This window comes from Zosterops lateralis (genome assembly GCF_965231275.1).
Source record: "Zosterops lateralis genome assembly, chromosome: 4".
NCBI classification, from domain to species: domain Eukaryota; kingdom Metazoa; phylum Chordata; class Aves; order Passeriformes; family Zosteropidae; genus Zosterops; species Zosterops lateralis.
Window position 1 is genome coordinate 32,863,338 of NC_139765.1, and position 16,831 is coordinate 32,880,168.

The 16,831-nt window shown below is 32.9% G+C and overlaps 1 protein-coding gene across 1 annotated transcript in view; it reads right to left on the reverse strand.

Moving 5' to 3' along the window:
* LRRIQ1 (leucine rich repeats and IQ motif containing 1) overlaps positions 1-16,831 on the reverse strand; it is a gene marked incomplete at both ends in the record, with an annotated part of 102,926 nt that overhangs the window by 24,156 nt on the left and 61,939 nt on the right. Inside the window, one exon of the mRNA XM_083859631.1 lies at positions 14,532-14,633. Within this exon, the coding sequence (XP_083715757.1) occupies positions 14,532-14,633 (102 nt within the window). The remainder of the gene's footprint in view (positions 1-14,531; positions 14,634-16,831) is intronic.

Below are 16,831 nucleotides of genomic sequence, written 5' to 3' on the forward strand. Positions count from 1 at the left end.
TATTATTAGATTATGCAAACGCTGAATCCTTTCAATGAGATTTCTAAACTACTAAAAAAGTATAAATTTCAGCTTTTGAATTCAAGGAAAACAGGATTTCATACTTGTACCTTCCTATTATTTTCTATTTTGCTACTTCCTCCTGCCCCTGCAGAATACAGCACTACTATTTATCTGTCCCTAGCTTACTGTTCAAACTCAACATTTTCTTTCTCCCACATTGAGGTAAATCTAAGTCTTATTTCATCCTCAATAGTGTACTTTTAAAACACATAATTTAAAGTTATTTCTCCCTATTCATATTCCAGTAGTATCAAAGTCCAGTATGTCCTGATTACTTAACTTCTTCTATTGCAACCCTCTGATCATACAAATACATTGAAAACTACCATTCTACAATAAAATGCTCACATCTTCTACTCTTGTAACATGGTACATGTCCATTTGAATTGTTTCATAAGGTTCATTATCCTAGCACTGACATCAAGCCATCTCTAAACACTGTTCCTTGCAATTTGACAATGTGATCAACTCTTGCAACTTTTATGGGCTGTTATCCTTTCCTGTACTACTCCATTTACATTAAACACAATTTCTTATTTATGTTCTATAATTTTCTTCATAGCAAGCAGCATATTGAGATATTTCCTAAGACATATGACACTTTTCTGCATTGATGTAAAAACCTAAAACTTTTTCACCTGGTATGTACATGAAGCTGCCTCAACTTTTCAACAACTGAAATGAAGCAACTGTTCTTTTTTTTTTTTTTTTTTTTTTCTTTTTTTTCTTTTTTTTTTTTTTTTTTTTTTTTTTTTTTTTTTTCTAGTTTATGAATATGGAATTGCTTTATGTTTGGAAAACTAAGTTGGTTCTTAAGAAAAAATCTCAAAACCATCCCTGCCAAAACCAAAAATGAAGAAACTAGAGGTGGTACTCTATCCATATGGAGAGAAAGAGAAGAGTTCCTGATGTAAACTACTTCCACCTGCAATCAGCATGCTTCAGGATCCACTCAGATGTTTAAAAATTCAAAAAGAACACAAAAGACTTTACAGTGCTATACCATACTTTCACATCATTCTTTTGTGTAGTCTCCTGTGAACACAGTGTTCTGTAGTCTATACAGCATCCACTTCAGCCACTCTGCACAGGCAAATTTTCATCAATAGCATTGCTGAGAAGGGAATCTGGACTACGGCCAAGAGTTACCAAGACTTCTTCAGATAGTCAAGGCTCTTGAATTACCAAAGAAATCAAGAGTGAAAAAGTATTTTGAAATAATATGTTCAGTATGTCAGTGCTTAGTTATCAATCAGTAAATGTAAGGTGTAAATAAATGGCGGTAGATTAAGCCTATTTTGTTTATTCTTAGTGCCTACACTCTCACATAGTTTCTTGTCTCTAATTTCAAATCTGTCTAGAACACGTAATCTCTAGTTTTTCCCATAAACTTTGGGAATTGATAAACCTCCTAATGATGGATGTTCTCTACTGAATAGAGGATTTTTTACTGTTGAGGAGAAAAGTAAGAGATGCATAACATATCACCCCCCCCCCCCTTTTTGTACAAAATATTTTGATAGATTGTATTTCTATCCATTCCCACTTCTTAAAATTAAATGACAGAAGCAATCAAGAACTTCAACACAAGTGTTTAGTTCGTCAGTGATGAAATGGCATTTCCAAGCAAGAAGAGATATCACTTTATATGTAGTCCAAACCAGAGGAATATCTTTCTCTAATTTCAATAAACCAAGTAAAATTATTTAAGACATAAGATCTTCCGAAGGAATTCTCAAAATAACAAGTAAGAGTGTAGGAGGTCTAACTACTGTGTTCACTATAAAGAGGGCAAAACCTACACAATACAATCAATTTTATTGAGTGTGACAACCATTAGGGTATGTTTTGTTTGTAGTGAAGAACTTAAAAGTCCAAGAAAAGGACTGAAAAATTCAAACCCAACAAAACTTTTGTTCAAAATAAAAATTGGAGGCTTCTATGTGACAAGAAGATACATATTCTAAGTATTAAAAGGAACAAAAAAAACATTATTACTTGGGGGCAGAATGAATATAGTCAGTAAAGCTGACTTACATCACATTGATAATCATCTCATACTTTCTATGAATAATTAAAACATTTGATTTTGTGTCACAGTTTTAGATATTTCATTTTAAAAAAGTCTTTACTATGTTTACTCTTGAGAATACACATATTTTATAACAAGTTATCTGAATAATAGAAGAACTTTTTTTAAGAACTCATGCTTATCAACACATATGATGTGCCCACATACCATGCAGGATTGGTACTTAATGCAGAGTAACACTGAAAGTGAAATAATAAAATTATCAAACTAATGTCAATACATAATTTAATTATGAATGCCTCTGGATTGATTATCCATTCTATCTATATCATATACTATATATACATATATACAATAGATCAAAATATTATATATTTTTCAATTTAAAGGGGTTTTTTTTGTTTGAGCAGAACTATTTCTGGCTTAATTTCTGATGTTGACTTGAAATAGCTATTGGTATTTGATGAATATACTGTGACAACAATTCACAGCTCAGTCAGCACAGTAATGTGTAACAGCAGAACTATTCTCCATTGTCAAAAACACACACAAAGCCTACACTGAGTGTAAAGCTGTTGTTTAACTTACTTCGTAGCAAAACCAAGAGGTATCACTGAAGATCCGACCTATCATTACGCCAAACGTTGTACAAACAAGACTTGATTTAATGTTCATTGAATTAAATGGAAAAAAAAATGTGTCAGACTCAGAGTCTTCTTTTTCTTAAGACTCTACATCTAAAATTAGTTAATCCCCAATTGTGTGTAATTCTTATATATTTATATCCAGCTTAAAAACAACCATAAACACTAAATTTATGAGTGTCTATAAATAAATACAGACATAAAAGCACAATTTGTTTTTATTGAGTTATATTTAACTGGTTGATACATCATGGAAGACAGTAAACAATATGAAATTCCAGTGTCTTGTAGAGCTATTAAAAAACCCAACCTCCCGTTTGTAAAGAAGGTCAGGCAAAAAAAAGCAAAAGAAAACCACAATTTTCCTACAAGTTGCCCCAGGTCAATTATCAACACATATGTCTCAAAGAGCTTAGTATTCATATAGATTTCTTCATTAATTAAACTGTGATTTTCAGCTGGTAAACACATGAAAACAAACAAAAATCAAAACACTGTATATAATTATAGAGAAACCAACACATATTTAAGTGTATCCTCAGGTATCGAACTGACTTAATTATATTGACTTTGGATCAGTTATAGTTGCAATGGCACAGGTTTTCTCTATCCATGCAGAGAAGGTTTGAATTATTTACCTACTGAATGAAGAAATCAGTTAAAAAAGGAATAAATTAGCCCTGACTCCTCCTGTTCTTTCACAGAATTTTGTTTAGAACTTTATTCAAATTCTTTTTTAGTGGGAAGATGAAAACAAACTCCCCAGTTCTATTTAATATAGAATACGAATTGAATATAATTGAACTTGTCCCTTATCTTGAGTTTAAACAGTTTATGCTTATTGTATTTAAATTAGTTTCTTTTTACTAAACTTTTCATCTAAACTTACTACCAAACTCTCCTACTCACTAACTTTACATGTGTATTTCTATATACATACATACAAAATTTGTTTGAAAAGGAGGGAACAACCTAAATACCATGATGATTCCAAATTGGTGAAGTTGCCTCATATGCATTCTGTTTATATTTGCAACAGCTTTTAAGACAGCCATAACTAATTAATTTAAAAGTGTAATTTGTTTTACCAGTTGTCTAACAACAGGTTAAAACAGTTGTTCACTTGTAACTTTGCTTGTTTGCAGCTGATGATCTAATCTAAGCTGATGATCTAATCTCAATAGCACAGGAATTTACAAAGCATTAAGGTCTGATCCAGAGAGGAGTGAAATCCCATAAATTTTAATTAGGTAGGCAAACTCTCACTTGAGATTAAGGAAATTCAGTAGCTAATCTTATACTTTTTACTCCAGAAGAAGAAAACAGATGATTATACTATGACTTTTAAAACCTTAGAGACTAAATTGAGTTATTAAAATTACATAATTTTACATGAGAATTTGTCATCCAAAAAACCAACCAAACAAAATAAAACAAAGCCAAAAAAACCCTGGCCAAACCGAGATTTTACTTCACTGTAAACAGTCACTGTCACAAAGCAGAAGAAATAGAATTTCATTGCCAAGTTTGAGTGTAACAAGAAAATACCAACTTTCTGCCTTATATAGAACTTGTTTTATATGAAAGATCCTAATATAGTTTTTATGCAAAATAAAAATTTTTAATAAAATTAATCTGTTTGAAAAGAGTAACAAAATTCTTTAAAGCATTTAAAGAAATAAAGAAGTATTAAATGGCAATATTTACAGAAAAATTTTAATGCAACTACAAAAGTGAGCCCAAAGCATTATTTTGTTCAGCAAGATTTTTCTGCTCTACTGAAATGATAAATTTTTTAGAAGCACCAAGTTACTGGTACTGATACAGAGGTCAGAAAAATGGGCACATATCTGCAAGGAGAATAGAGAAAATGAACATAAGGAAATACAGAAACTTGTCTGTAACTTGTACCACAGTTCTTGAAACTTTCTTTCAATCTTTAAACTTCTCCATATTCTGGTTCAGTGACTGCATCAAGGGGTACTAAAACTGGAGAAATATCTGAATAGCATCATCACCCTCAAGGCATCCAGGTCTCAGAATAGCCTCTTCTTCAGCATTCTGGCTAGAAGAGGAGGAAAACAGGAGAAAAGAATGCAATGATGTAGCAAAATTGTCACTAAACCCAAGATAACTTATTTTCAATGGTATTTAAAATGTCTTAATTTTACTCACCTTCTCCTGGATTCCAAACAGATTCCAAACAGGTCCTGGGTCACTACACCGTAAGGTGCTCTGGGTGCTCATCATTACTGACTTGTTGTGTGACTGGACTAATTATACAATGAGAAAAAGGGATTTCCCCCAAATATTTCTATAATGAACAAATGTACTGTATGGGAAGTCATAAAAATATACAACACTCTAATAGGGGAAATAAAATTTGGAAGCAAGAAATCAGTATGATGCATGGATAACATACATGCTTAGTAATTTAGTGAAAGCGTAGTAACTGTCTGTACAAAGGTATAAACCCCAAAAATCCCAAGCAGCCATAAATGTGAAAGAAACAACTTCTAAAATTTATTCCATGAAAGGTTTTATAAACATTTGCATTTGCAATAAGTGAAAGATGTTTGAAAGAGAATTTTGAATACAGTGCACACAGCTCAGAGTATGATGGCAGCCTAGGCAGTGTTTTAGCATATGTAGAGCAGACTACAAGTAGAGTCTGACAAAACCTAAGAAGGCAGACCTGGCTAAGAGTCAGGAGTCACGCTTATTAAATTGAACTCTCAGGGGTATCATGCAATCAGAGGTCACAATCGAGGCAACAGAAGCAATGTCACGATATCAGAGAAAGGGCCAATTCAGACCTGCTCCCCGACAGGCAGTAAGGTCACGGCTTGCGGCAAATAACTGTATTAAAAAGGAATATTCTCTGCACACTTTTAGAACTGTCATCTGAACAAACAAAGCCAGGTCATTGGTAGGTTAAATCAGAACTTTCTGGCTTAGTGGCACATAGCTTCTTTTCTTTTTGCATTCACTGCTAATTTCTCAATTACAAAATATACATCAGGTACTAAAGCAAATGCTCAGTAAATTTAACTTAAAAATACACAGCAGAGCTTAAGTTCCTCCTTTTTAAAAGTCACATTCTATCTTTCACAAGAGATATCACTGGTCTCATCATGTAAAAACTGCTGAGCTTGCTTCTTATCAAAAACAAAAAGCATGCATATGTTTTAGAGAAACGTCTTTCCACAGTCAGAGACTTAGTAAGCCTGATACTCATTGTGTACTTAGAAATCATTAAAAAAATACAGTTATTCATAATGCACTTGTTTAATGATGATTGTGAAAGTGAAGTTCTTTTGTCTGAGTACTTGGGTTTCTTTATCTCATTGTGTGGACTAGGTTATCTATAACGTTCTATAAATGTGCTAATTTATGAAGCTACAATCATGTTGGATTGGAAACCTGCAAAGAGAGAACAATTCTAGAATGTCATGTAAACAAAATTGTATTCAAAGATACTATCTTGAAATGCAGCCTTTCTTACCAATATGAGAAAAAAAAAAAATATAACTGCAAAATTCAGTAATTCTACCTGATAAGCCAGATAAAATATCTGAGTGCAAACATCAAACTAGCACAAACCTACAAATTTCCAAAAATTGCTAACATGTTTTGATAAGAATTGAACTGTAAAATTATGAAGTAGGAAAATTTACATTACGAAATAACACACCACAAAAGCTACATAGGTATCACTGCATGACTGTACTTTTTCACTAAAATACTTGAGTTACTTGGAATTCCTTGTAAAATTATAGGTCCACCATACATTCAATTCTGGATTATATGAAATCTATAAAAGCTATAGAACTTTGCTGTAAGAGTTAGTATTGAACAGCATAAAATTTTAGATTCTTCTATTTCAATTTAAGAGTGTTGTTTTGATATTTTGCTTGAAAAATGTAACTGAACAATAACACTGTTATTTATAAAAACAGAAAGATAATTCAATGTGTGTTTAACACTAAACTTGTGAAAATGGTCTCTTTGGAATTCTGTAGATCTCTGACCTCATTGATAACACTAATTCTCCATAACACCATAGTTCCCTTTACAGAATAGGAAAAAAAAAAAAAAAGAAATTTATTTAAAGCAAACTTTAATAAATTACATTTTCAAATAATTAAAAGCTCTGGTGTGAAGGCCTTCCTTTTACTTCATCTCTGAAAGTGCTTAGAATAATGCAATTATTAAAATCCATTGCTACAGGAAACTTTCCTTTAATGGTGATTTAAAATGTGCCATGGAATCCAACTGAAACAAGATTTGTACCTATAAAATATTTCTAAGATCACATTATACTCCTTATTTATATCATCATACCAAAAAGAAATTCTTTTGCAAGAGGAACATTTGTGCAATGTAACATTCGTGACACTTTTACAGACACAGAATCTGTAGCTTATGTTTACAAACCATTTGTACAGTAATACGACTTAATGCTTGAAACACTCATTTTGGAAAGCACTTTGAATATATCTGAATACACATTTTAATGACATCTTCATTAGCAATTGTTTTTTGAAGTGTAAAAAAATGTATTGGTTACTGTTCAGTGAAAGCAAAGCAAATAAACAAACCATCCCAATATAGACCACAGTCCTCAGGCATCCAAACAAGACAGCAACAAATTTGACAATTACTTTTAACTGGACATGCTAAATACAAGTTTTGCAGCACTTTATTTTAAAGGAAATTAACCAAACCTATTCTCCCTTACCCCCTCCAACCAAATCCATTTGGATTTAACTTGTTGCTAAAATTATCTGTCTTTTGCACTCTAAGACCTGGGTCATGACCTTACTTAGGGACAGGAAATAGTTATCAGGTCACTGAATGGTCAAATGAAAAAGGATTTGAAATGCTTCGGTACTCAGGGATCTATTCATCTAAAATGATTGCCTTATGCAGCATTAAAAGCTGTGGATCTGAATGTGGAATCAACTTTGTTACATTTACACTGGCTGAGATGCAGATATCACACTAGAAATATTTTGGACATAAAATATCAAGAAAAGGAGAAAAAAAGAAAGGCAAAATTGAAGGAGATGAAAATAAAACTATCTGAAATATTTTATCATCTTATTCAACAATGGGAAAAAGTAGTTCTTAACCTCTGATGACATTTTTGGTGAAATCTCTCTCCTACTGAAGTCATCACTGGGTAATTATTAGCAAAAGAATAGTAAGAGTTGGGGTAGGTTTGTTTTTTTTTTTTTTTTTGTGTGTGTAGAGTTCCTTTTACGTTGATAAAAACTGGTAAATTAGTACGTTATAAAAGCACAGGTAACCATCTCTACATTGTATAAAATCCTAGTTTAGGAAGTTTATTGGAATAAACAAACACACTCTCTAGCTTACAGATCACATTCACTAATAAAATCCTTATACCACCACAAATTACAACAGTCTGGAAAACAGCAGAGTCAGGAACAAAGAGAAAGTACACAGGCAGGTGAAATATGTGGTCAGAAAGTTTGAATATACGAATACAGGAACCCTGAAGACTAGAACCACAATAAAAATTCACAGTATTAGTTGGTATGTACCTATGGCAAGTACCTCCTGTCCAGGAACTTCAGGCAAATAGATTTTTTTTTTGGTAATTGAATGTGAAAAGCAAGAATATTAATATATATTTCATATGTTTAGATCATTTATAAATACTCAGATACTGAAGTGCACTGCATAAATGCACATAAATGATGTTTTACATATTTATTTTTAAACATAATTTCAAGATTGCTCCATTCCATGAATACTGAAAAAATGCTACACTATCATTGACAGACAGGAGGCTAGAAAATTAGGCACAGATTTTATTTTTCAGTTTTATTTTATAATAAGAAACTGGACCAGTAGAACTATGTAACCGAAGCTTGAGTGCGTGCACTGTAAGGCCCCTGCAGTCCTTTACAAGTTTTCAGCGCACCGCTGTTGTGAACTGGGTTTGCACTCTGCCAGCAGAGCAGCTCTGACCCATGGAGAGCACTCCTTCAGATCAACACTGCCTCAGGCTTTACTGCTTTCTCCAAGAAGTCTTACATTTCAGGCATCAAGTTGAATTTCTTCTGGAGATGATTAACCCAAACCCATGACAGATTTTTTCCAAGATATCCAACTCCTTATGTTTATTTTATCCTGGCTCTTTTTGGATGTACTGGACACAAGTAACCTACTCATTTTACATGTTGAAGGGCTGGTGGAGAGCCATTAATTCCTTAAAATGAGAAAATATTTCAATGCAAGAGTTCTGTTGTGTGAGCTCAAACTAAATAATAGGAAACAAAGCCAGAGAATTATGATTTTAAAAGATAGACCCCCTTCTGCACTGCAAGCTTCTGTAACACATTTTCATTACATTTCAGGACAAATCTTACATTCTCTGAAAATGCATTATTTTGTCATTTTTGTCAGTGCTGTGTGAATTAGAAACTGCTTCCCTAATGTGGCATACAGATTTAGAGCCTGGGAGATATGTATGTAATAGTTACATTTTACTGTAAACATGGCATTCGACTCGTAGAATTGCAGCAAGGCCAGATTTCAAATGTGGTTATTAATCCGTTTGAGACAATGGATCTGTGGAAGATGGCTTACTTTAGAAATGGATGTTTACAAACACTGTGATTCCAGGAGTTGATGCCATTAATATTTCTCCATTAAAAATAGCTAATTTCTAAAAGATGAAAACAACTAACACAAATTATCACTTATAGTTCAATGTCTTTTTAAATGCTCTTAAGTAAGAAACAAAAAAAAATTTAAAGCCCATATAAAGATGATCAATACCTTCTCTTAACTGTCATGTAGATGTGATTTGTCAAACATCAGTGATTTGAATCAATATAAATTCTATAAAATATCACATATAGTTTTTTAAAAATTATTCATATTTTATAATACCACAAATCTAAGAAACTATTTTGATCAAGTGCAACAACATTAATGAACTCACAGAATTAACTAATAACTAACCTTAAATTCCAACTTTCCAAAGTCTCACATTTGCACTTTCAATTATCACTAGTAATAATAATCTATAAGAATGTTTTGCAATAATTTTCACTTGAGACTATAAGGAGTTTCATAATTAGGAACTATTAGAAACCTGGAAAACAGATGACTAAATGGATTCTTTGATAGTTATCTTCCAATCATATGACATAACCACAAGCTCGCTTTACTTTTTATTCTTGAAAAATAAATGTTATTTCTACTGACAATTTAAACATAAATAAATAAATATTGGCATAATTAAAAGTCACCTGAGAAAGTATAATCCATTCATTATCAAATTTGTATTGGTGAACTTGGTCTTAACACTATACCCATTACATTTTCCTTGGTCACCATGACCATAACATGACAGGAAATACACTACTGCCAATTAGAACTACAGGTTCCCAAACATATCTTGTCAACATAGCCCAGTGCATTTTAATATAGTTAAACTTCCAGGTATAAATCATTGTTCAAATTTTTAGGTGAAGTCCAATTGGACTGTTTTCACTATGAAGTGTATGGTATAGATGTGTTAGTGATGGATATAGATATGACTAAAAATAAATATACTATATACACCAATAAATCACCCAACCTACAAAATTAAACAGAGCACAGTCTATGAAATTCTGTGAAATAAAGTGAATTATATACAAATAATACTTGGATAGTTTGAACGGATTTTCAGCTGATCTACTGCATTCTTCCTACTTGCTCTATAGATTGGAATTCAGCTTCCCATTCCACTGAACAAAAATTGTTTGGATAACCCACCAAAACCGTTGAGGAAACTGGATTAAAGAGGACCCAAAAAGACACACACTGTTTTCAAAGCCTGTAGCAAAAAAAATTGGCCTTAGGGCTCATTCTTTAGTTTTCAGCTGCTGTACTGGGACTAAGAATTCACACTGTTGGCTAGAAAAGTATCCTTCCTCTATGTAAATGAAATTACAGATCCTGTAATTAGGGACCCACAGATGGCAGATATGCTCTGTTACACGTTCAGCCAGGACTAATTGGAACTTCCCAAGAGGAGTCAAGGATAGAGTTTTCCTTCAGTTGCTGATGTACTTTGCCCAAGACAGTCAAGACTATTTTACATTAAATTAACAACTGAAATAGCTTCCAGACAAAAAGAGGACAAGCAGTCATAAAGCTTTCTGAGAAATATGCTTTGATGCAAAATAGGAAATTATGACAATTATCTGTGTGCCTTATAAAGTTTCTAAAATTTTGAGATCTTTGAAATGTCACCATCTACAAACCACAAAACATCTCCAAGAATATTCATTGAACCAGAATATTCAAAGAAGGCATATTTTGTTTGTCAGCTACCTGGCACTAAATGAAATTCAACAACCACGATGGAAGCATAACCTTATTTCACCAAAGAAAGCAGTGTATTATACACAGTCCCAGGAAACATCCAGCAAATCATCAGGAGTACAAGTCAGGCTTTCTTTTGTCTGTCTTCTAGTTTTTGATCAGGGTATAATTTGTTATGATAAACAAATACATATTTATATTTGCATATTCTATGGCTTACTTTACAACCTACTCAAGTTAATGTCACAATAAAGATTCAAATATATTTTAATTAATACTTTTATAATACAATGACTACATGCATTAAATTAATTTTAAAGAAACACTGAAACTGCAACTGACAGAAAGCGTTAGGATTACAAAATGCATATTGATACTAGTAATTACACCAGGGAGTAATTGTTCATAATTTACTTCCATTTCAAAGTATACAAATAAAGTCGTAAGTGTTACATTTATTGAATTGTTATACCTACTTATACTCATGGTATATGCTTATATATTTGCATGAATATAGACACATGTACTGTATGTAAATGTATTGACACATACAGATACATATACCGTAATGCACTGAATTACATTCCCATAGTTTGTGCCTTCACATGCTGCTTGTATTCTTAAATGGCAAGCTCTTCTCTGTGAGAACAATATTTCCTCATGCTGTTGGCATGGTGTGTGTATTATAAAGGGGTTTGTTTCTGACTAAATTCTGTGTGCTGCTGTGATTCAAATGTGAAATAATGGTCCCTTGTGGGGATTTGTCTAACATCAGTAACTAAAGCATGATGACTCATCCAAAATTTAATAAAAAATTATGAATAAATTTTGAATATTTATGAATAAAACCCTCAACTTTTGAAAATGTATTTTCCTACAACATGTATGTCAACTTAGATATGTGTACATTATCCTATGGGAGTGAAGTTATGCGCAAGTTTTCAAAATTTGTTATCAGCATATTGCATATTAGCTGATGAAAACTTTTGTAGCAAGAAAATAAAAGGCAAATTATGACAGAACAAATAATCTCAGGAAAACAAAAGCATCAGATATTAACCTAATTTCTTTTCAATATTTTTTATATCCTTATGCTTTTATTTGACTTTTTCTTCTTTGTACTCTTGGACACAAAACCACAATGAAGACAAAAGACATTCATCATACATTTTAACTAGATTTCTTCTTAAATATTCATTACCATGATGTGTTCCAGTTTGAAAATCTAAAACTGCTCTAATTGTTTCACTTCCTAGGGCATCCCCTTTCAAAAGTAGTGATTCTGTTATTTAACAGATAACACGTGTGTACTTGCTGTTTTGCTGTTGATGTTGACTTCTCCCCTCCATTTCCCAATTTAAAGAAATAAAGAAGGAATATATAGAATGTGCTTTTTTTTTCAAATTAACTACCCAAGGACTCAGTATGAGTCTGTGAAAGTAAAAGGACTTGAATGGAGGAAGTTTATTTCCACCACGCAAAGTACACGTCTGGGTTTTATTGACTTAAAATACAATGACGACAAGATTTATGGATACAGAGTGCAAACATTTCACCTTCTTGTTACAGAAAGAACTCCAATGACTGAACAGACCCAAAGAGATCTGTTGGAGGCAAAAGAGGAAGAAACGTTTAAAAGGTAAGAGGGGAAATGGGAAACAAGAGAAGACATCTCTGATAAGACAACTCTGTGAAGTTATTATGCAGGTGCAAAGTGTTACTAATTCTAAACTTAGAAACTCCTGTCTGATGATACCTGACATACATATAAATAAATGCTCTATGGTGCACTCTCTTTTTAACTCACAACCTAGAATTTTCTGGACATAATGTCTGAAGTAGCAATGCCTCTGGCAGAAGGACAAATTTATACTCTGGTCAAGCAGAAAAGTATTGCTTGTCTCCTTGAAGGCTCAGCAGACTTCATGTGAGCAGCCACAAGTGGTGGGAAAAGTCTCTGTTTATTAGCCTGGTAGAGGAGTAAAATGGTCCTTAAAATGAAAGATAATTAAGAATGCCACCACTAGGCTTGTCTTTTGATATCCAATCTACCTTCTTTCCATAAATTCAAAAAGTAACTTCCATAATATTTAGAATGTGCACATCAGCTTTTCAAATCAAAGGGTAATATTTTCAGGCAGAAGCAAATAAACTGGTGGCAGGAAAGCTAGGCTAAACCTACACTGACTTTAGGGTACCGAAATTGTCATCAGGCTTATCTCTGACATGGTTTTGAGCATTCCTACTGTTGTTTGTATTCTTGGACATTCACTTTTTCATAGGCAGCCTGCATGTCCTGTTTCCTCAGCATAAAATGCATTCTGACCTATAAGCATAAGCCACAGAAACATATATGAGATACTGGGAATGCTCAATCAGGTGCAATATGCACAGACTTTCTGTAGGCAAGTAAAATTCATGCTTGGATCCAAGGCAAATAATTGAGCAAAAATATTTCCTCTTCAGAATTCACCAAGAACTGTTTCCAAACAAATTTGAGCATGGACTCATGAATGTGAGGCAAATTTAGGCTTCCATACAGCTAAGTTCATGGACTGAATTGCAATTCACGTACATTCAGATTTATTTCATACCTGTTTCAGACATGTTCTAATTTTTATCCTCATACAGTAAATGCTAATGCAGTATAATTTGTAATTTTATTTTGTGAAACTGGGAATTGGTCAGATGGCATATGACTATGTCTTTGAAAAAGATAAAAAGATAGAGGTGAGAACATTCTGAGTAAACCGCTGAGTTGCAAAAAGAATAAAAACAATAGAAAAACAATGTCCCTGGAGCTGATTGTCTTCTTACAAGAAGGGCATTTTAAATAGACTCGGCCTTCTTTTAATTTTACGGAAACCAAGGAGTGTTTTAACATGAATTTCAACAGTAAAAGAGCTACATCAGTATTTAAATATTTGTGAAATATTTATGGAAAAGAATTTCATGTTTACATGCTGAATGATCTTTCCTTGCCTTCTGTCAAATGGTGGATTTCTGAGGAACATTTATGAAAGTGCTTTCCAAAAAACATGTTAAGGATTTTTAGGAGTTAATGTCTAGCTTTGGAAAAGGTGGCAATTAAATGAAGAATTTGAAGGTAATATTTAATTAATAAAGTTTTATTCTAGTACATTCTATTTTATATCTCTCAATGCTTTGATTTAATGAAGATTTAATAATAAAACAATAAATGAATAAGTTAGGCTCCATCTCCCTACGAATTAAGCTCTAGGAGCACCTCCTGCTCTCCACAATGAATTGAAATTGAAATGTTTCACTGCTGTAACTTGAGATACCCAGGAACAGATAAGATCCTTAAACTTCTGCCTATTTCTATTTGTGCACATTTTTTTTTATTTCAAGTAGGCCTGTTTAAAAGACATTGCAAGATATATATGCTTATATGCATCAAATGAAATACTTGTTCATACCTTCAAAGTGTCCAGCATTTATAGGCTGTGTCTTCCCTGGTGGTTTCACAGAGAGATGTTTATTTTCATTGTTTTTGAACAACGCCAGGCGCACAGCTGGGTCTAGATGACGAGAACAAGTTAAAATCAAAGGTCAGACCTGGCTCATTCATTCCTTCAAGCAGTTTTTCACCTTTTAGTCATTTAATAAATGAAAACACCTTTAAAAGTAGGTCTTATATTCACAAAGGATTACACTTTCTAAAATAAAGCCATATAAATACACATGCAACTGAGAATCAGTCAATGTTTTGCAATTTTAACACTGTTGATCTTTCAGCTCACTCATCTACAAATTAAAAATAAACTCTGTAGCATGTATTTGAACAAAATATTTTTTAAAAATCTGGATTTTAAGCTTGAAATTAAAGCAGAAATATTAACAGGATGTATATCAAGCAGTGTTTCTAAAAGCTTGGGTCAGAATTATTCAGTAGTCTAAATCAAGACATTTACATCTAAAGAATGTTAACAGGAGGCAGCTTATTTTTTGAGGCTACGCTCGTAGATAATTAGCTAGTCATCTACCATCTTCCATCCTAACTGAAATTAAAAAATGCCCCAGATGTCTATATGCTGAAGTTATGAAATCTTGATTAGTTTCTTAACTGTTACTTTCAAAGGCTTGCCAAGAAATAAAGATGAGCAGATAATTGTATATCAAACTATACAAGACATGTTCCTAGACTGGAAAAAAAAAAAAAAAAAATTAACAAAAGTTAAAGTGATGCAAAAGCCATACAAGTCAGGAGTAGGGATTTTCACATGTTATTTATAATGTGAAGGAAGAATTTTTTGCTTGGCACAGGATTAAAGTAGGAGTTTAAGGGAAACAGTGTGTTAGAAGGAACATGAAAATTCTGGGCCACAAAGCAGAATAAACCAGTGATAATACTAAAAAGAAAAAAAGTAAGGACTGAAAAGAATGTGGAAACAAAAGCAGATACACAATGATGAGCAAAGTATAGAGAGTTTTGTAGGTATGCCATGGAGCAAGGTAACAGAATGCCAAAGAAAACATAAAATAAATACTTTTGACACGGTAAAAAGAACACAGTGGCCCAAATGGATATATCCAGTCTCAGGAATATATGAGAAACAATGAGGCAGAAGAAGCTTTTAAAAGTTTGCAAAGATGCAAACAAAGATGACTAAAACTACAAAGATGACTAAAAACTGTCAAAAACCGGTAGAAATTAGTAATGAGGAGGAAAAAAAGTAATGGAGCTTATCAAGAAAGTAGAAATGGCAAGGGAAGTATCTAAAGTTTCTCAAAGAATACCCATGTAGCAAAAATGAATATGTGAGACAGTGTCAGAACAGACAGAGCAGGAAAACAGGTAATGGAAAGACTCAAAGAGCATTCAGACAGAATACATTGAAATTACTAGTTAGGTCTGATGCTTCATTCTGAGTCTGTTACATGATCTCATTAGTGTTTATTGAGAGAGTTTCCATGATAATACTGCAGCAAAGTAAACAGATTTTTTGTTTGTTGGCTTTCTTATTTCTGAATGATCAGAATGTCTTGTTAACATGGTGGGCAATTTCTTATGAATTTCAACAACAATTGGTAAGGTTGGTTTTGACTAGCCCTCTAGAGCTGTAGTAGACACTTGAATTACAAATGAATGGAACATAAAGGGATCCTAAGAGCTCAGCTTTTTCCCAGAGAATGGAAAGATCGCCTGGAGAAGATCTCTAACAGGGTGTGGCACTCTAAGAGATAATGCATTGGCAAGACACATCAAGATGTTACAGTATTCTTGGTCAGCCCAAACTGCAGCTGCACGTGGTTGACAGAATGTTCTTAATGGTGCGAACCTCTCACAAAGCAGCAAACCTGACTAATGAAGGGATCACGACAAATGGGGAGGGAGTAAATTAGGCCATGCCTTCTTCACAAGGCAGAATCAGTGATACCTTACAGTTTGTTACCTCAAACTGGCTAAAAGCCTCTCTCATGTGGTTGTAGGATGATTACAGTTTTCAGATTAATCCAGAGAATGTCATTTAAAGTAATTTTAACTCATTTTTTACTAGCTAAATTCAATGAAACTATCCAAGAAGCAAAATAAATACTGATTAGCTCCATTAGTTTCAAAGGCAGATTATTAGAATGATTCTGATAATGGGATTATTTTGTTCACAAACTATATTGCCACATTTGTAGATTCTTTCACCCTGTATAAATGGATAAAGTATCCTTCCAACTAAAAAAAAATTGAATCAGACTAGTGTTTGCCAGAGTAGCAAATGTT